This window comes from Eretmochelys imbricata, chromosome 2 (assembly GCF_965152235.1).
Source record: "Eretmochelys imbricata isolate rEreImb1 chromosome 2, rEreImb1.hap1, whole genome shotgun sequence".
NCBI lineage: Eukaryota > Metazoa > Chordata > Testudines > Cheloniidae > Eretmochelys > Eretmochelys imbricata.
Genome location: NC_135573.1, coordinates 194,059,952 through 194,080,509, shown reverse-complemented (window position 1 = coordinate 194,080,509; position 20,558 = coordinate 194,059,952). Strand labels below are relative to the sequence as shown.

General features: G+C 43.4%; 1 protein-coding gene across 1 annotated transcript in view; it reads right to left on the bottom strand.

Annotated features, from left to right (window-relative positions):
- TRIM71 (tripartite motif containing 71) overlaps positions 1-8,051 on the bottom strand; it is a 96,637-nt gene extending 88,586 nt beyond the window's left edge. Inside the window, exon 1 of the mRNA XM_077809300.1 lies at positions 7,197-8,051. Coding sequence (XP_077665426.1) covers positions 7,197-8,051 — 855 coding nt within the window. The remainder of the gene's footprint in view (positions 1-7,196) is intronic.
- Between the last annotated feature and the right edge of the window lie 12,507 nt (positions 8,052-20,558).

Here is a 20,558-nt window from a genome sequence, read left to right as displayed (position 1 = left end):
GTGATGTCAGAATTTACGGACACCAGAATAATAAGATTTCTAGTTTGTTTAGCCAAAAATGCTGTAGGAATGTTTGGGCAAAGATTGTATGGTGCTTGCTACCATAACAAGGAATGCAAACTGGTCACGTTAAACACCAAAAAACACTATTAGTAAAAAGTAAGAATCTCTGTGTGATGAAGCATAAAAGAGGAAAAACTACATGTTTAAAACAAAAACAATGAGGAGCATGCATCTGAAGAAGTGGGTTTTTTACCCATGAAACCTTATGCCCAAATAAATCTGTTAGTCTTTAAGGTGCCACCAGACTCCTCGTTGTTTTTGTGGATACAGACTAACACAGCTACCCCTCTGATGTTTAAAACACAAGATACATTTGAAGTCACTGTATGTTAGATATGAAAAGTTCGGGACCAGAGAAACTTCTGGAAGAATCAGCAAGCAATACACCAGTCCAATACATATCCATATAATCCTCAGAAACAGAGGATTCTTTCACTGTAATATCAGAGCACTATTTTGCATCAAACAAGTAAAATTTGTGCATTGTTACAAAAGCTAGATGGCTGAAGATATTTACTTCTACACTCCTAAAATGAAAAGGGTTTGCACTGCTCTAAACATGTGCACTGGGAGAACAGAGAATAGGCTACATAGTGTCCTGGTTTAATACCCTTCTAAATTAAAGTATGTATTGAGCAACAAAAACAATTCACCCCTAGTGGACTATAATCGTGTTATATAGACTATTTCTGTTCAGGACTAAGGGCATGTCTACACAGGAAGACAAGCCAAATTAACTCCAGGTGTGAATTTAAAAAACAACAAAACACTTGTGTGGATGCCCTCATTCAAAAGTAAGGTGGCCTTTGTGAATTATGCTGAAGTGAACTAAAATAACTTTCTTCTGAAAGAAAGTGTTCACACAGGAGTTTAAATGCGCTTAAAAGTCACATCTTTAGTAAATTTGGAGTAACTTCCTATGTAGAAAAGTCTGGGAAAAGAAAGTCTTAAAATAAAAAAAAACATGATTGTTAGACTACAGAAAGTAAAGTGTTCAACTGCAAATTTAAAATAGGATCTTACTCAAAAAATCCATTTTTCTTTTGTTTATCAGAATCATATTGCTAAATTTGTTTTATTGCTTAAGGCACCTCTGATCATCGAAGAGTCAACATTGCAAAGACCTTGACTAAACTAGGCTTCCCCCTCTCTCCCCCTGCCCCCTGGTCCCATTTTCAAATGGAGCTGAGCCAGTGACAGCAACAAAGTCAGTAATAATGGGGACACTAATGTAGATGGCTCCTGGCAATTGATGATATTCTGTCTACACTAACGCGTCTATCATTACCAGCAACACAACTGAATTGGTGGTAGCAGGGATTGAAAATTTTGTGCATGAAAAAAAAACCCTGGTGTAGACACCCTTTAAGAGGGAGATGTGGTTACCATTTCATTCTGTGTTTCATGAGAATTGTTTAAGCGACAGTTAGCCCTCTGCAAATCCTAGGAGACAACGGAGAGCTCAAACATAGCCAAGATCCTCATCTGAGGTGTAGAACTTTAACAACTGTCAATTATGTGAAATTAAAAGATCACTTAAATACCAGGCGAACTAAGGAATATCAGCTGGGCTCACTTGATACAGTTATCATTGGGACCCAAACACTGAATCCCACAATGCCTTTTTAAAAGTTAGTTCTTGGAGTAGAGCCATGTTTAATAAAGATGCATCTGTGTGCAGCATTTACCATTACAGTAATGCTCAAAACTACTATTGCTAAGAAATTCTTCAAATTTCATATTGTAGATATTGTCAACAAACCCAGACACTAAATTTTGCTTAATATTAGGTTTTTACATAGCATCTTTCAGCCACAAATCTCAAGGCACTGTACAGAGCAAAGCACATTAAACCCCTACATGAACACTTTATTGTGAAAGAAAGTGGTTTTAGTTCACTTGTTTAGCTTAATTCACAAAGGCCACTTTACTTTTGAAAGAAGGCATCCACACAGGGATTTGATGCACTTTAAATTCACATCTGCAGTTAATTTGGCTTAACTTCCCATCTAGACAAGCCCTTAGTCCTGAACAGAAATAGTCTACATAAACAAGATTAAAGCCCAGTTTGCTTCATTTTTCTTAAGTGCAACATTATCATATTAAAACACTAAAGAAAATGGGGCTCTATGCAATTTTCAGTGTTGCCATAAAGTCTCACTGAATTGTCAATAACTAGAGCACTACCAAATTCAGGGTCCATTTTGGTCAATTTCACGATCATAGGATTTTTAAAACAATAAATTTCACGATTTCAGCTATTTAAACCTGAAATTTCACAGTGTTGTAACTCCTGACCCAAAAAGGAGTTGTGTGGGGGTCACAAGGATATGGTAGGGGGAGGCTGGTACTGCTACCCTTACTTCTGCGCTGGAGCAGTGGTTGCTGGCCAGGAGTCCAGCTCTGAAGGCAGCACTACTGCCAGCAGCAGCACATAAGTAAGGGTACGGCTGCGCTACCCGCCAGATTGGCGGGTAGTGATCGATCTATCGGGGATCAATTTATCGCATCTAGTGTAGACTCGATAAATCCCCTATCGCTCTGCCTTCGACTCCTGTACTCCACCGTGGCAAGAGGTGGAAGCGGAGTCAATGGGGGAGCGGTGGCAGTCGACCCCGCGCCATGAGGATGCGAGGTAAGTTGACCTAAGATACGCTGACTTCAGCTACGAGAATAGCATAGCTGAAGTCAACGTATCTTAGGCCGATTCCCCCCCGCCGCAAAAGAAGGGTAGACCAGGCCTAAGAATGGCATGCTACAGTATTGCCACCCTTACTTTTGTGCTGCTGCCTGCAGTGCTGGGCCCTCAGTCAGCAGCCACTGCCCAACTGCCTTGCAATACCACGACACCCCTTCCTTTCCCACCCACCCCAAAGTAACCTTGCAATGCCCTTTTGGGGCAGGTCCCCCAATCTGAGAAACACTGGACTCCACCTTGAAAGCTGTATAGCATACGGTAAAAACACACAAGACCAGATTTCACAGTCCATGATGTGTTTTTCATGGCCATAAATATGGTAGCGCCCTATCAATAACTTTGTATAGAAATAGTCATAGTATACAACACAGCTGTGTAGTCTGAGCATCAACAGTATACAGCAGAACAAAACCCAACTTATCTAAAGAGACCCTCCCAAACAGACTACAAGAAACTTCATGTATCTACAGTAAAAGGCTGAATGACTATGTTGATCCTGTTGTAACTTTAACTTCCAGTCCCAAGGAACCTGGGTACTTCAATTCTGAAGCTGTGAACAAGTAACTATCCATAACACTCACCTCTATCCTCTCCTAACGTTAATGCACATGTACTTATGTTTTAAACTACTGTTAGAGCAAGAAGATTCCAAGCTGAGGCTGCCACTCCAGCCTTCCTTTGGAGTTTCTTGGCTTTTGTTAGTTACATTATTAGCTATTTGAATGAATATTTTCTTTTTAGTGGAGTGTTTAAATAGTGGCTCAGGGAAGGCTGTTTTTCCATTAGAGGCTCCTAAAAGTAAAAACCCCTCATTCAACAATGCATTTTGTTAACAAGATGACAATTCTCACCCTTTCTCAGCCACTCTTCCCCATGCAGTATAGTTTTGCTACCACAGATCTTTACTTCTTGGTCAGTTATGTTTCTGTAGAACAATTAGGAGGTTTCTTCCAGACGATGGTCTTAGTATTTTCAAAGTACTTATTATTCATTTATCAGACACCAGATGTACATCAGTTAATATACCACCACCACTACGTGGCCATCAATTAGTACTTCAATAATGAAATGCTACAAATATATTACTAAATTTCATAGATCTATATTCCTATATTTGAAGCTGTAATGTAAATGAAACATTTGCCATTTTACAAAGAAGTCAGAGTGAAGTTTTATAGAAGAGGATGACCATCACAGGAGGAGCTCCATTGCTCATGTAATAAACTTTAAAAAGTACCCCAGAAAACGTTTTTATGTAGAAAACACATACATCTAAAATAAAAAGAAGAAGAATGCAAGATGGCTTACTCCTCCCTTGGAATTTAACCTGTATTAAGTGGGAGCTCCAGCTCCTGAACTGCCCTTAGCTGGTTGCTGGAGAGTACGGAGCACACACTTTGAAAACTGTAACACCACTCTTGTCATAGTCTTACTGCATGTGGTTGTGCTTTGGTAGGAAATTGTGACAAAGAACTTTAAGAACACTTAAAAGAGTGAATGAATTTCACTACAGTTATCACCAGACATCCAATAAGTCTGTTCTAAACTAAAGCACTATGGGCCAAATTTCCTTCCTTTAAAAATATCTGGCCCTTCATGCTGAACAAGTATTGTTTCAAAGGGTAATCGTCTACCCCATTCTGGATTTTACACTGATAGTTACATTTGTTATTTAGGACATCCACTAGTAGACAGAGGAATTTTGCAAGCACTACAGGAGGTCCAAGTGCTAATGAGGAGATTTTTGCATTTCCGCTCATTGTCCCTCCCCCTTCTCCAGAACATGCCTTTCTAAAACACTCATTCTATTAAATTTAAATATTCTGTTCTTTGCTCCTCTAACAACCTTATCAAAAAACTGAACTAGAAAACAAATCAATCAGAATTACATTGGCATAAAACTCTAGTAGCCTAGTTGTCGCTACTAAATAGAACTAACACTTCCTAATGCATCCAGTTTTTCAACCAATTGAAAAGATATTTATTCAGCAGCGTCCATGGAATTTTTCTGCACCCATTCAGTCTTCAGGCAGGGATCTTATCTCCAAAAGTAGTACAGAATCAACAAAAAAAATAACTAGAAGGGAGTAAATCATCCTGAACAATGAAGTTAATGGAAAATTCCACTGAGGCATCATGCTAAGCTCTAAAGAGGAAAGGGAAAGAGAGGAGTGCCATTTTCCAATTTTAAGTTAAGTCAGTCCAAACTGACACATTGTTACTATTTTAGGACAGACATTTCAGCTATATGTTGAAAAATGTGTGTCTTCACAACTAACGTCTTTAAGAAACTATAGTCAAAAATAACTATATTATTTTTAAAAAATTAGTTTGGTAATATCAAAACTCCTTTGTAATACAAATATATAGCTATAATCTTAACCAGGAGTATGTAGACAAGTATGAACACATTTGCCAAAACTGATTACTTCCTTTGAAAGTTTATTTTTCCCGCTACATCATATTGTCTTCTTCCAACACCTTTTAATGGTTTTCTACTTCTACAATGGAGTATTCAGAGCATTGCTAATGCTACACCAATATCTTGTAGACAAGTCTGTCCTCTTTACTGTTAACACCATCAAAATGAATACTTAACTCCAGAAGTAAGATTCCTTACTGTCAGGACTTAAGTACAGTAAACTTGACTATCTAAATATTCTCTGGTTTCAGAATAGTCTGTATTCGCAAAAAGAAAAAGGAGGACTTGTGGCACCTTAGAGACTAACAAATTTATTTGAGCATAAGCTTTCGTGAGCTACAGCTCACACTGCATCCGATGAAGTGAGCTGTAGCTCACGAAAGCTTATGCTCAAATAAATTTGTTAGTCTCTAAGGTGCCACAAGTCCTCCTTTTCTTTTTGTAAATGTTCTCTGCATTCCAACAAACCTCTTCAAATCTTTAAAAATACAGTTCTACATGTTATTTGGTTTTTAAACTTTTGAAAAAAGTAACACACGATTCCCCATCCCCTCAAGCCAGTTTACCATGTATTCCAAAATTTTGATCAGCTATAAACTTGAGATTCAGGGACTTTTTAAGACTGTTTCTAATTTCACTATATGTGCATTCAAGTTTTAGGGGAAATCCGTTACCCAAACTATTTAAGTCTATAAAAGTAATTTGTGCTGTGGAAACCATACATCCCTCCCCCCACAACCACCCCTCTCCTCCACAAAAAAGTAAATGAGACAAGGTGGGTGAGAGAGACCAACAGAAGTTGGCCCAATAAAACACTCTCACTCACCTTGTGTCTCTAATATCCTGGGACAGACAGGGCTACATATGCATATTTAACACACACACACACACACACACAGAAAAGCTATACACATTCCTTATCTCACAGGTCTGACCAGAAGGCAGATTCACAATCATACTCTTTGTCTAGGTGTACTAATTTCTCCACCATAGAAAAACAAGAATTTAAAAAATGCACAACCATCTTTTGAAGTAATCAATGAAACCCAATGACAATTTTTCACCTACAGTACTTTTTGGTTAGCAAAAATAGGTGTTAGATCTCTGAAGTCAATACTTCTTCCTCTGAAATATTTATATTTACAATATCAAGTGAACTGTTAAGAACACTGGTGGGTCTTCTAGCAGTGCAGAGCCAATGAAACAGTAAGTTTATAGATTAGTGCTCTTAAACAATCAAGAAAAAAAAAGAAACCACATTCATAGGGACAAGAAACAATCTCCAACTGAAACCAAATGGAAGTGGAAAAAGGTTTAGAACTCCTCTCTTCCTCCCTCCCTCCCCCCTTTGATTAAGGCAGGAGAGTGCGGTTGAGATGGGAAGCCTCCCAAACAGGACAGTCTGAAGCAAACCAGCACATTCTCCCTGCCAACCACTAAACCGGTTTCTGGGAAAGAACTTTTAAAAGCTTATCCGGCTTTCAGGCCCATTCGGAAGTGCTTGTTCTGAAGGCAAATATCCTCTCCCAGGTTACCACAGCCAGCGTTACACAAAAGACACTCTGATGTTACACTTCTGTTTCTGACGGGAAAATTAAGACACGCTAACCAGCTCCCTCCCACCCCCTCGAATATTTCCGACTCGGTTTCCCAGGGCTATCAGCGATCGCTAGCCGAAGGGAGAGGACTCAAGAGGAGCCGCCGGCTGGTGCGAACAGAATCCAGGCACGGGCAGAGTAGCCGCCGCCAGCCCTCTCCGGGTGCAGGCGGCGGTAGCCTGGAGCCCCAGAAGGGCGAAGGGACTCCATGGCCCCCGACGGGAAGAGCTGGGAGAAGGGGCCCGAGGCAGAAGGGCGAGCGGGCGTCAGCCCGGGGGGAGGCTTCTCAGGCGGGGGAGCGCGGACAGCTCCGGGAGGTGGGGGACGGGGCGCGCGGGAAGGGGCAGCCCCGGGGGGAGTGAAATCCCGGCCGGCCGACGCCGGGGGGCGGAACTGGCGCGGGCGGGTTGCTCACCTCGTCGTCGTGGTGCTGGCAGTAGCTGGCCCGGTCCGGGAAGACGGAGGCGAGGATGCTGTAGGGCGTGGCGGGGTACGGCTGGCCCAGGGCGAGCGGGGCGGCCGGCCCGGGGGCGGCGGCGGCGGCGCCGGGCGCCCCGCCGAAGCGCTCGATGAAGTGGTCCTTGGTGAGGCGGACGCGCTGGTGCGCCCGCACGCAGTTGTCGCACAGGTGCTCCTGGCAGTCTAGGCAGCGGGAGCTGGCCGCGTTGCCCTCGTCGCAGGAGCTGCAGCGGGGCTCGCCCTGCCGGCTGTGCGGCCGCCGGAGCAGCAGCGAGGACGAGCCGCCCCCGCCGGAGGCGGACGGGGACGGGGCGGCCGCAGAGGCGGCGGCGGCGGCGGAGGAGCCGCTGCCGGCCGGGCGGTGCTGCTGCTGCCGGGGGTGGTGGTGCCGGTTGCCGCCGCCTCCCCCCCCCCGGCCGTTGTTCTTCTGCTCCTCGGCGGCGGCGGCCGCCACCACCACCACGTCCAGCAGGTTGCTGAGGAGGAAGTTGGAGGAGGGCAGCGCGTCCATGCCCGAGGGCTCCGAGATCACCACCTTCTGGTCGCAGATGGGGCAGCGCAGCTTGAGCGCGTCCCCCGCGCCCGGGTGCTGGCGCTGCGCCTCCAGGCACTGGCGGCAGAAGGCGTGCAGGCAGGGCAGGACGTGCAGGCGGCGGGACGGGGCGCAGGACGAGCCGCCCGCCGAGGAGGAGTTGGAGGTCTGCGAGGAGGAGGAGGAGGTGGAGGAGTTGGAGGAGATGGGAGCCGGCGAGCCGCACATCTCCTTGCACAGCGGGCATAGCTGGAAGTCCGCCTCGGGAAACGAAGCCATTTGCAAGCGGCCTGGCTGCCGGGGGCGGGGGCACGAGCCGCGGGGTGCAAGCGCCTCAGCAGCAGGGGCTCATGGAGGAGCCAGGTTGCAAATCGCCTGGCATCGATTATTAGTCGGTGTCTGCAGGAAGCCGGCTCCTCGGAGCGCCTCGCCCCCGGGGAAGGTGGGGGGCGCTGGGTGCGGTTGTCCCGTTCGCTGCTTGCCAGTGGAGTCCGCCTTCCCTACCCGTACTTAGGTTCCAATCCCGGTTCGCATTGGACAAGTTGTATCGATTCCCCAAAACTAGTCACTGGCTGACACAGAGTCTCTGCCTGTTTCCCCCGGGATGGGCAGTTCGACAACGTGGTTGGTGACTATGTTCTTCTTCAAGTGCATGGGCGCCACTCCTGTAATCTCCCTCCCCCCCAATCCAGTGTGAACTGGACCTAGCACTGCGGGAGGTTCGGCTCCGATTTCCGCAGCAGCGGGAGAATAGCGTCGGGGGGTCTGCGGGGCAAGCCCCCCCCCCGACCCTGAGGGGCTGCTGGGCGGCGAGGCAAAGGGCTTACAATTTAGCTCCTCTCGTTGGGGGGGGGGGGGAAGAAGAAGGAGAGAAATATTTTGTTTCGGTTTTCCCCCTTTTGCGGCTCAGTCCAGCTCTAGGAGAGGCAGAGACACTGAAACACAGTGGACAAGCAGACTCCTCCGGCTCCAGTCCTCCCCCGCCGACGCCTGCTCCACCACCGCATGACTGGGGGATGGGGATGGAGGGCGGTGTTGGTGCCGGACCCCACCGCCCCGGGAGACACTCAGGCTGGCGGGATGCAATAAAGAGAGGCACCCAACACTGCAGCGAGATCGCTTCGATGCTCCGCGGCCCCGCTAAGCGCGTTCTCCCCAGCCCTGGATCGCTCCGAGCCGCTGCCCGCACGCCCCCCTGGGCTGGCTCTGCTCCCGCTCCGGGTCAGCCCCAGATCGGCTCGCTCCAGCACGCGGTCTCCCCTCTAGACTCGCAGCCCGGGCAGGCTCGGGGTGGCTTGCACACGCTGTAGCAGCAGCGGTAGCCGCCGGGTAGAGTAGCAGCGGCAGGTCCCCGCCGGCCGCCCTGAATTATTCATGGGGGGTGTATTATATTCGCTTGCACAAATTGGAGCCGCTGTGCAATGCTATCCGAGAGTCCCACGCTCACCCCCCTCCTCTCCGGTGCTCGCTCGCTCGCTCGCCTGCCTGAGCCTCTGCAACGACTGGGATCACATTTCCTTTGTCATCTCGCCTCTTCGTGTGGTGTTTTATTAGGAAACAAAAGTAAAAAAAAAAAAAAAAAACAGCTTCCCCCGCAATTTGCACGACCAAATCCACGAGCAATTGGCACCGGGTTTGAATTAGCAACAGCGGCAGCAAAGGCAATTACTCACTCAGCAGCAGCAGAATCCCAAGTGATACAGATAATGTTGGATTCCAGCAGAGCCATCGCACGGGGGGCGGGGGGGAATGGGTGGCTTCTCCCCTTCCCCTCTTTGTCGCGGTGGGGGTTTGGAGTGGTTGCTTTCCCCTCAGGTTGAGTTTGAGAGCATGGCTTTTGCAGGGGCTCCGGGCAGCTCGTGCTTTGGGTACGCGCCCTCTCCTTTTCCCTCTCTCTGGACGCCTGTTATTGAAACTGATCAGAGTTCGGAATCCTTTTAATCTCCAAAGGAGCGAACTCACTTCCGCCTGAGCTCTGAGGGGGTGGCTAGGGGGAGGGGGGTCTAAAGGCAAACAGGAAACATTAACCCTCTTACTATTGCTGGCTTTTCTGTGCTGCCTCTTGCCCTAGCAGCCGTGGATTCCTGAATCTTCTAGTAATTCGGCTTTTTAAGACTGCGAGGGCTGCTTATAGTATTTTAAGGATTCCAATGCTTTGTCTGACCGTCTTTATATTAATTAGTCCTTTTATAACTGCGAGATACGTTTAACATGTACGAATTGTGATTATTTTACTTTTTGTCTTTTATACGTGTAATCATGTGATTCTCATTTGTAAAGAAGGAGCGACTTGATGTTAAAACCTATTGCGAGGACAATTATACAACTTTGATTAAATTTTGAAAACATCTAATTAAAAATATAGTTCTAAGCCTTAAATCACTCAGTTTAAATAACACCTCTTGTTATGTCCTGGACAACTATTTATTGACTAAACCCCCATACCTGTGATCCAGTTTAAAATTAAAACAACAAGAAATCCTGTATCAAAATGTAAGGGGTGGGTGAAAGGATTCTAGGATTAGTATTTAAGAGCTCTTTAAGAAGATAAGTAAATACACAAAGCTAGCCTTAATGTAATATTAAGATTGCAGAATAATTTTTTTTAAATAAAGGTTTAGTGTTTTAACCAAGCTCTCAAAAGGCAGGAAATTCCAAGAGTTAAACTTGCTGCCTCACTGTTAACTCAGCTAGATTGCCTATCCTCTGTATATATGGTGTGCTTTAATGCACCATACATGAACAGATACATGATGTTTTAGAAATAATAAGGGAAACAGAAACTACTGAAGAGACTTAAAAAATGAAAATGAGGTAGGGTTAGAGTTAGAAATGAGCTACAAAGCCCGAAAGGGTACAAAGATATAAATGAAAATATGAGGAAAGTGCTCAAACTGTCAAAACATGACATAAAGAGGGTATGAAACAAACAGCTAAAAGGCAAAAGCTAATAAAATAAATGAGCAAAACAGGAAAAAGAAAAACAGGGTAAAAGGACTGTATATCATTCTTCCTCCTCTTTTAGCTCTGTCCTGCAAATATTTATTCACATGCTTTCCTTTTGTGCCAAGAAGTAAGCACATGTTTAAGTATTTGGAGAACAGGGGCCTTACTCTGTATGGTCCCGGATGCTGCAAAGAGATTTGCAAATGAGGACCTTTTCTCTTGCACAGTCTCATTGACAAGAGTAGGACTCCCTGAGAACATAAAAGTCCACACATACAGATCAGACTATGGGAGTGGGCTGTAAAGTTGATGGGACTGCTCACATGCATTTATTTATGTATAGGTACAAATGTTTACACTACAGGATCATCGCCCTAGATTGTAATATCTTTAGGGCAGGGATTTGTCATATATTTAAAGGACCGAGCACACTTTCTGATGATATATACATTTATACTACATACTACAAATGTCCAATGTGGTTGAGGTAATACTGCAGAAGACATCCATTTTGCATTTAATTTCCTCATTCTGTTTTTGTTGTTTTGTTTCACCCAAAGGAATAAAAGGAAAAATACCAAGCTATCCATTGTGTACAGGTTAAACACACTACAGGCTTGACCAGGGGAGATTACAAAATCATTGTGCCACAGTCAGACTTCTATTATCTGAAGTCTGGTTAACCAGAATTCTGTTATCTGAAAGTCAGTTGTGTCTCCCAAAATGTGAACAAGTTTAGGTCTACTGGACCAGCAGAGGACTCTACTACTGGGGAGCTTTTTCTGTTTAATGTAGAGCTAGTTGGCTGATTCATACTGCAAGGTGCACTGGCTCACCAAACAGCTAACACGTGCAAACATGGTCACTTGGTTGCTCAGATAAGAGCTTCCACCAGCTTCCTCAGTGGATCTTGTCAGCTTCTTCATTCAGAAATAATCATCTAATCAGACAGAATTTCCAAGGTGGACTATTTCCATGTACAGCATACACCCCTGCGGTGCATGGTGACACTATTTGGCTTTTTCAGCTAACAAACTCGAACAAAGGAATTTTGCCCCTCCATGCTCCAAGTGCCTCTACTAGGGTCCCGGTGTTTCACACACATTCTGTAAGCTCCTCAGCACTTACAAGATCCACTGTATTTGTGCTAAACCTTCTAAGCCTTACAGCACACAGTTTCTTCCTGTTTCAGCAACAGAGCTTGTAAACTGCTGTAAACAATTAGCTATCTACAGCGTTTCATATGCCACAACCATCACCTTCAGAGCTGAACACCTACAGTGGTTTTTTTACATTGAAATTCTACCTCCCCTTCACCCTTTAAAGATCAGATCAAGTTACTTGTTTTGATTACGGGTGGGTTTTTATTTTGAATCCAAAAAAACATATTGAAGTAAAGCTAAACTTAGTTTTGCATTTAGTTCTAAAAGTGGTCAGATCCACACACCAGTATTAGCTAACTGATCATTCATATACACCTCATCTATCTTTAACTGCACAGCTAATAGCTTAATGGATTCTTCTGCTGAACGTGCTTGCCCCCACATTTTTGAATCAGCAAAATTTTGTTACGTTAAAAAACATTTCCTCCCCCTAATGTGTTAAATCATCTACTGTTCACTAAAACCCTCATCTTGCAAAAGTGGATGTAATAGTCTAAAGGTGATGGGTGCAGCCTAAGAACTTCCACTTTCATGGGTAGAAAGCATGATTAGAAACACTTTTCTATTAATTTTTTCATGGGCAGGTAATTAAAATTTGCTTGTGAAAATTGTCCTAATTTTCAGGCCATAGTCTCATTCTCTTCTGTAAGCTAAAACGAAATATTGATGCTTCTGTGTTTGTCTAGTAATGTTTCTCTGCATTCTGCTAATTCTCTTTTGGACTATTGTGCCAGTGTTTCCCCCCCCCCCTTTTTTTTTTCTTTTTCTTTTAATGTGTTTGACTCACACTTGGACTTAAATTTTATTTTGTCCTGACTTAAATATAAATTACAACATCATTACCAATGCTAGTTTGAGACCATGAGTTAGAATTGAGACTATGAAATAATTTATTCTGAATTAAAGTACAAATTCTAATACCTAAACAATATTAGAGTTAATGTCCATTCAGTTGGAAATCTATATCTGACAATAGCACTTGTCTAGTCCTCCATTAGTGCTGTCTCCCTGTGCTCATCATAACTGTGTCTATGAATGTTTTGTTCCGGTCCCTCTTCAAACCAGTGGAGAATAGCATGATGGGGCTGGAAAGCAACTGCACTTGAGCTATTCACTAGAATCTGCATCACATCTTGGAGCATGCTTTTGCCAATATATATGTGGAGGCTTGTTTTCATTAATGTCATCATGGAAAGCCCATGTTCTAACACTGAAGTGTTACAGGACAATTATTATTGTATTCTAATACATCCTGAAAAGCAGATTACCTGCTGGTTAAAAGCTTTTGTAAACAGGAATGTGCACTGTAATTTGTTGTGGATTTGGTAGCATTTAACTGTAATTTTAGAAGCAACCACTAATATAGGGAGCTCTCCTTTTCCTCCTCCTTCAACACCTATGTAAAGCAGTCCAGCTGATTGTTAATTTGTACACTGCCATACTGGACCAATTCTTATTTTATCAACAAGGCAGTACATAGAGTCAAAGCACTGAAACCATGTACATGGTAATTGCTGTAGCCTGGGGAATCTGATCTCTGTATGTGCATTGACAGCTACAAGCATACTGATCTGATGGTTGGTTTTGTTTTTGTTTTTTGCATCTCTACCTCCAAAGACCCAGAAATGTTTACCCTGTCAAATTATCTATCTCTGGAGATAAGATTGTAGACATAAAAGGCAGGGTTGCCTTTCACTGCTTTGAGTTCTAGCATATTAGTTTTTAGCTTTTGCACAGCCTCACGCAACACAAGATCCTCTCCTGGTGAATAAGTCCATCATAAAACACAATGTGCCCACAAACCTGCTTGTCTTGATCTCCTTAAGAATGCCCCTGACTCACTTTATTACAAATAAGTGATGGACAAACCATAGCTTTTTATCATTTCCTTCAGTGCTCTAACAACCAAGTATACTTGGTGGTTAAATCCAAAATATCTGTTTCCAAAGGCCTCAGCAAGCGCTCAAAGTTGGCATCATCTTTTGGGATTTAAATAATAAAATATGACACCATATTTCAAAATTAACTCTAGACAGGGATAATATTTTTGAGATCCAAAATAGCTAGCTTATGGTTGTGGCTGATACAATGCACAATACCATGAAAAGTATCTTGTCTCTGTTTGGCTTGCACACCATTTGAATAACCGATAGTCCCAGCTGCACCATCTAAATCCAGCCAAATCAATTCTGGTTTGATCTCTTTCGGGCTTGATCCTCACAACTGCTAAAGCGACCCCAGATTCCAAGTATGCTGTGTCAGCTAAGAAAGTACAAGATTTCCCCACCTGTACATTGACTCTTGCTCAGCTACATATCCATCCATGAGCAAGTACAGTAATAAACCAAACTTTCTCCATATTTCTCTGCGATACTTCCCTAAGTGACTTTCCAATTACCTTTATAAGATCCAGTGGATCCTGACTTAGAGGGCAGAGAAAGGGCAAGTGCTGCCTACATAACATAATTCTTCTGAATCTGCAGGAACTGTCTACTCATCATGATTCATCCAAGTCCCCAAGACTCTATGGTGGATTTAGCTGGCTTTGGGATCTGTTTGTGGGAAAGCTAGGCTGCAAGCTGGGAAAGAGGGATGGCTGGGGAGGCAGAGCCTTCCCCCCACACCAAGTCTATGGAACTTTTGTGGAGGGTAAGTTAACTTATCCACCTTCCCGCTCTGCACCCTTCAGGGGCCAGCAGGGAGCCTATGTCAAAATGGCTCCTATACAGTCATACTGGCTGGGCAGAGAGGGGCCAGTCCAGAGACAGGGCCTTCATCCAGGTGGCTGATGTCTCTGTCCCTTAAAATCAACTGGCTTTTCTGGTTTACCCTCCCTCCCCTCACTTCCATGGAGAGTCAAACTTTGCTCCCCTCAAGAACGCGTAGGGAACTGAATGAGAAGAATCTCAGTTTCCTGTCTCCTGCATGTGAACAGCCTGTATTTTTGGGTGTTCTAAAGAAGGGCTCATTGAGCTGTAATTTCTGAGTCACCTTTTTCAAACATGAAAACAACATTGGCCATCCTCCAGCTCTGCTACTACTGTGGGGGGGTACAATCTGGGAGAGAGAAAATACAGATTTTTTAATGCCTCAGAACTGTCAAATGAGTGCCATCCAGTGCTGATAATTTATTACAATTTAATTTCACAAGGACTTCTATCCCCTCTGTTCCCCAGTATCGCTAACGCTGAGTGCATGTCTATTGTCACAATTTCCTCTTATACAACAACTCTAATACTTACCATGTACCTATGATCAAACTGAGCATCCATCAGTTGAACACCTGCACTGGTTTTAATCCCAGGTGACTGCACTATAGTCATTACCTCTCCAAATTATGCTCAATGCTAGGAGCTGGGAACTCCTTAAATTCTAATCCTAGACCTACCAGTGATTTGCCTTGGTCAAGTCATTTAATCCACTACAGTTTTCAAACTTGGGTGCCTAAAGATAAGTATGGCTAAATTAAGATCTAGATTGCTAAATAAGTGGCCTGGTTTTCAGATACCAACTGCTCACAGTCCCACTGACTAGATGCCATAAACAGTTTATAAAATGCATGCAAAAAAGCCACTAGAGTAATATTTAAAAGCTCCCAAGCCCATCCCTAAATAAACTTTGCCCCCTTCATATCACTTCCCCCTGCTCAACAAACATCACATTCACCCCAAATGAGATCTCTCCCTCTATATCAATCAGCCCACATTTCAGTTCACTTCAAGGAAAGGCTAGGAGAATAGATAGCCTTGTAACATACCATGAAAGTCAAGAAATCCAGGCTCCTGGCAGGCAGTAGGTGAGACCAGGTTCCAGCACTGAGGGCTTATAATTGAAAATGCACTGCTGCCAGCCCCCTGCTGTTTAAAGTGCATGGGGTGGGGGGAAGGGAGCAGAGGTGGCTATCCACTGAAGCACTCCAGGAGGTTGCAACTGCCATGGTATCCCACTTAGGGATTGCTTTCAGTGCACAGTCAACCCAAGTTATAATTCAAATGTTGCCACTAACTCCCCTCCTATTCACACACACAAATCCTTAACTTTAGTGTGGTGGTGTTTTAAACTCAAGTTGGCTGGCCAGTCGGGCAATGGGCTAAAGCAGTGAGTGAATACAACTCATCAGCTGCCAACATATCCACACACTACTGTTTCAGAATTAAGTGGGTTTTAGCCCATGAAAGCTTATGGCCAAATAAATTTGTTAGTCTCTAAAGTGCCACAAGTACTCCTCGTTTTTTTTGGTTTTTTTTTTCACACTACTGTGTGAATCCAGACCAGCTCTATAAGTGCTGCTCTCCTCCAATACCTTCCACTGTTCCCCCTGTGTGCCCAGACTAATTCTCCCACAATGCACCGTGAAAGAATTCAGTGCAGATCAACTTATTGCTGTGCTAACAATCATGGGATGTGCCTCCAGAAGTCTTAGTACCACGTGGGGGTGAGTGTGGATACAGCAACCTGAGTGTTATTTCTAGGCTTGACAGAATTTGATGGGTTTTTTTATAATTTTCACAGATATCTATATTTATTTTTAAGCATTTGTTTCAATTTTTATCAATTTAGATTTTCAGTTGCACAAAACTGGATTGTAAGTAATTTTTATTTTATCTATTTAAATGTTCACAGTTGCAGGAAATCGTGAGGGCAGAGTTAGACAATAATAATTTAATGAAAGTAGATGTTGATTCAAAGAGGGAAAGCTTTATAACCATTTAAACACAAGTTGTCAGTATCACATATCAAAATATACAAAGTAAATATCCTTAAATTAAAAATTTAATAAGTTCTAAATTTCAATGATCATCGATGGAAATATTTTTTTTTGGTTGGTTTGTGTGTAGGGTGAAATCAACATTTACCCACAAAAATCTAATCCTTCCACACCTAGTTACTTCACAGTGCGGCTGCTTACCTTTGAGGTAGGCCAACTTGAGAGGAATAACTTGAATGTAGAGTGAGATAAATTAACTCTGCAGTGAAGATATACTCTTAGAGGTATAGTCTCTGAGATAATCAGGTCCAAAAGCATTTAAGGATTTATAGGTCAAAAACAACACCTTCATCTTCAGCTAGAAACTAACTGGAAGCCAGTGCAGTCTAGTGCACACAAATGTAACATGCTCCTTAAGTGAAATACTGCTTAATAAAGAGAGAGCCACATACTGCATTAGCTGAAGTTTCTCAGAAGTCTTCCCGTGTAATCTTATAATATCAGGCTCCTGTAGGAAAAGCCAGGGAGGGGACTAAGAGAAGTTTTCGCAAGGTTGGTCTTGTAGAGTTTCCTCCAGATTCCTCTGTTTGGGGAGGGAATGGGATGAGGCATTTACACCCATGCAAGATGCAAGGGGTTCCACCCCCCGAGTCCCAAGGATGTCCAGAAGTTTTCTGGAGCCGCAGGGTGATCTGTGTAGAGGCCCTGGCTGTTAGTCCTCCTTCTGGCCCCTGATTCAGTTCCCTGACAGTTTGGTTCCAAAGGAGCCATGTTGCAAGGCAATCCTGATCAGGCAGTGTCCCTTCAATACTACTTTTCTGAGTGAGCAGCATGGTGTCCCCTTTATGACAGAGGTAATTTCAAAAGGAATCATATTACTTGTATACAGTACAAAACTCTTTTTGCATGCCCCAGAGGATGCCATGTATGATTTCCAAAACATACAAGGCCAGATCCTCAGTGGGTGTAAATTGGTGTAGCTCCATTGAAGTGAATGATTTGGCCCAGGTTTTAAGCATATATGTATACACTTGTTCTTAGGGAAGATATTAAATATCTGTTTCTTGTGTTTTTAATTTCTGTGTACAAAAATGCAAATAGGACTAGAGGTATAAAATCATTCCATATTCCTATTCTGAAACACCTTGATTGGGCCTGGCATGGGAGATATAACTAGGCTATTTGAAAAAAACAAAGGGTAACTTTCTGAAAATGTCAGGGGCTGTAGGTATAGATTTCAGGTGCAGGAACATTAAATCAAGACAGCGCTTCCCCATTCAGGCAAACTCCAGTACATCAGCTATCTGGTCGCAGCTGCAGGTTTCAGTCTGGGGAAACTATAACTGATTGTCTACACCATTTACAAAGAAGAATATAGCCTTTCATTTTAAAGGAAAAACAAACAAATTTATCTGCTGGTGTGCTATAGATCATTTGTATCTATTTTATTTAAAAGAAAGAGAGAGCTGGGGTTATGTTAAATCCGACAGACCCTTTTGTTATCCAGTAACTTTAAGGATAACTGTGTGTGTGCGGGAGGGGGAGGTTGTTTCTGAAATAAAAACAGCTAAGTAGCTTGTGAGGGTTTTACAGGAGAGAGACGGTCTTCCTCTGTGTTTTAAAAGTGCTAGCACCTTTTGGGTGGTACTGCAAATCAGTAGTAATCATGAGAAAGGAGAGAGCTCTGACTCACAAAGCAAAATCAAATGGCAGAAGCTGCATCTCAGGAAGCTTTACAAAGACAGTGGGTATAGTGCAGGTGAAGGAGAGCAGAAAAGTAGGAAATCAGGGAAACAGATGTGACTATGCCAGGATCCGAGGATGGCGATCTCAAGATTCAGGAGAAGGATTCCCATGCTTTCCCATCTGGCAGCAAAGGAAGTTATGTGAAGTGAGGGGGCAAGGGGCCTCCTCTCTCTTTCTTCTCCATTTCTTTCTCTTCTCAATTCCCATGATGCCATGAAATATCAACTGCTGACATCAACTATATGTGCTGAATGCAGGTATTGTTTTTATTGTGCTATGCTACACTATATATAGATTAGATGCCAATCTCTGCCATTAACCAGAGAGAAGACACATGGGGAATTCACTGGGAAGTTGTGCCGTAGGCACCACATTCTTTTCCTGTATAGCAAAATAAGACAGAGTATATTGTAGAACTGGATATATTCAAGGTAAATTATTTTTTGCTCTATTTGCTGAGCTGAAAAATCATTAAAGATTAATTTGCAGTGATTATTTTTAGCATCAGGAAAGTAGCAGCCTTGGCCTTGTAGAGCCCTCTGCAAGAAGCTTGAAAAAAATGCAATATGAATATGTGAGCAGCTTCTTGCATTAAAATAAATGGCTATATATTAATTCCCACAAATTGGACCTTATGCTAGGTTATATTATATAGGCCCAGATTCTATTTGATGGAAAAGCCTCACTAGGGGTCTGAAGTTAGGTGGAAGAAAAAACTGTGGTCTTGACCCCGTTGTTTGAGGAGTGAGATTTATCAAAGACCCCATGAGATATATTGCAAAAGGCCTAAGAGCAGCAGTAGAAATTACTGAAGCCCAATAAATCCACTGCGTTTGGAGGTAGGGGGTCCCCAAGCTTGCAGCTGTGATGACAAAGCTGTATATCCAAATCCTATCTCAGCACCACTTGGAGGAATAGTAGCATTTTAAGGTATAAAGGATCGCAGAAGTATCTGTGCAGTGCTCTAGCCATGTAAGTCCCAGGATATTAGGAAGACAAGGTGGATGAGGTAATATTTTTTACTGGACCAACTTCTGTTGGTGAGAGCGATAGAAGTTGGTCCAATAAAAGATATTACCTCTCTGAAGTATCTAGCACTGCCTGACAGATAATCTGTTGCACATTAAACCCTGTTGAAGTAATTTCTGCCAACATTAATTTAGGCGGAGTCTTACATACATACTTCTGAGTGAGCCATTGGAATTAATCTCATATTCCATTCTTTCCCTCGGGCTCCTCTCTTTTTCACTAGACAGGCTGCTTTTTTAATAACTTAGTTGAAGCACAGAGTTTTTGTATTGCCTTTACAAACGGCCAAAGTCTGACCCTAATGGAATCAATGGGAGTTTTGCCATTAATTTCAATAGGACCAAATCTAGCCCACACCTCAGAATGTCAGATAATTGCTGACCATGCTGTTGTGTTGTTTTCCCTGCATTGCCATCCTAAATCCCTTCTAGACCATTTATGGCTTTTCCTTTCTTAAGGGATAATTTAGCCCTCAGTCAATAGATGGTGCAGTTTGTTACTATGGTTCCTGCCGGGCTTTAAGAAGAATTGAGTCAGGTGAAAGTGTTTAGATACAGTCACACAGCAGACTGAGGGAAAAGAGCAGTTCCTTTGAATTCCTGGTTCTCTAGGTTAATTTTGCAAATTGCACATCACAGTTTGGTGATGACAATGGCATCACCTCTTATGTGCAATCTGAGGAGTGTAAGTAATGCAAAAGGCGACTTCCATCTGAGATTCTTCCTGGCCTAACTAGATCAAGGCTAGCTCTACACTACAAACTTTTGCCCCCACAACTTGTGTTGGCATAAAGCCACCGTAGTTCATATATCACTTGTGAATATGCTTTGGCTCCTTGCAACGGAACTGCGTATACTCACCAGGAGAGCTTGTGTTGATGTACAGTGAGTGTGTGGTGCACCATGAGTAGGTATCCCAGCGTGCAATTTGCCACTGTTCAGTGCACTGTCTTTTTATAAGTTGTAGCAATGGATGGGGGTGGGGGCAGAAACAAGGGATCAACTTCCCAGCATGCAACTTTCTCCATTCCATAATGTCCTGTGTATCCCATAATTTTCACACCTTTGCTAAAATTCCCATGAATCCCCATGGCCCTCCTTGCTGCCTTCCATCTCAGTCAGAAGTATGGAAGCTGCACAGCTCTGCACTATTGTCACGAGTGTTGTAAGCACAGGACACATGGGCCTCTGGTAT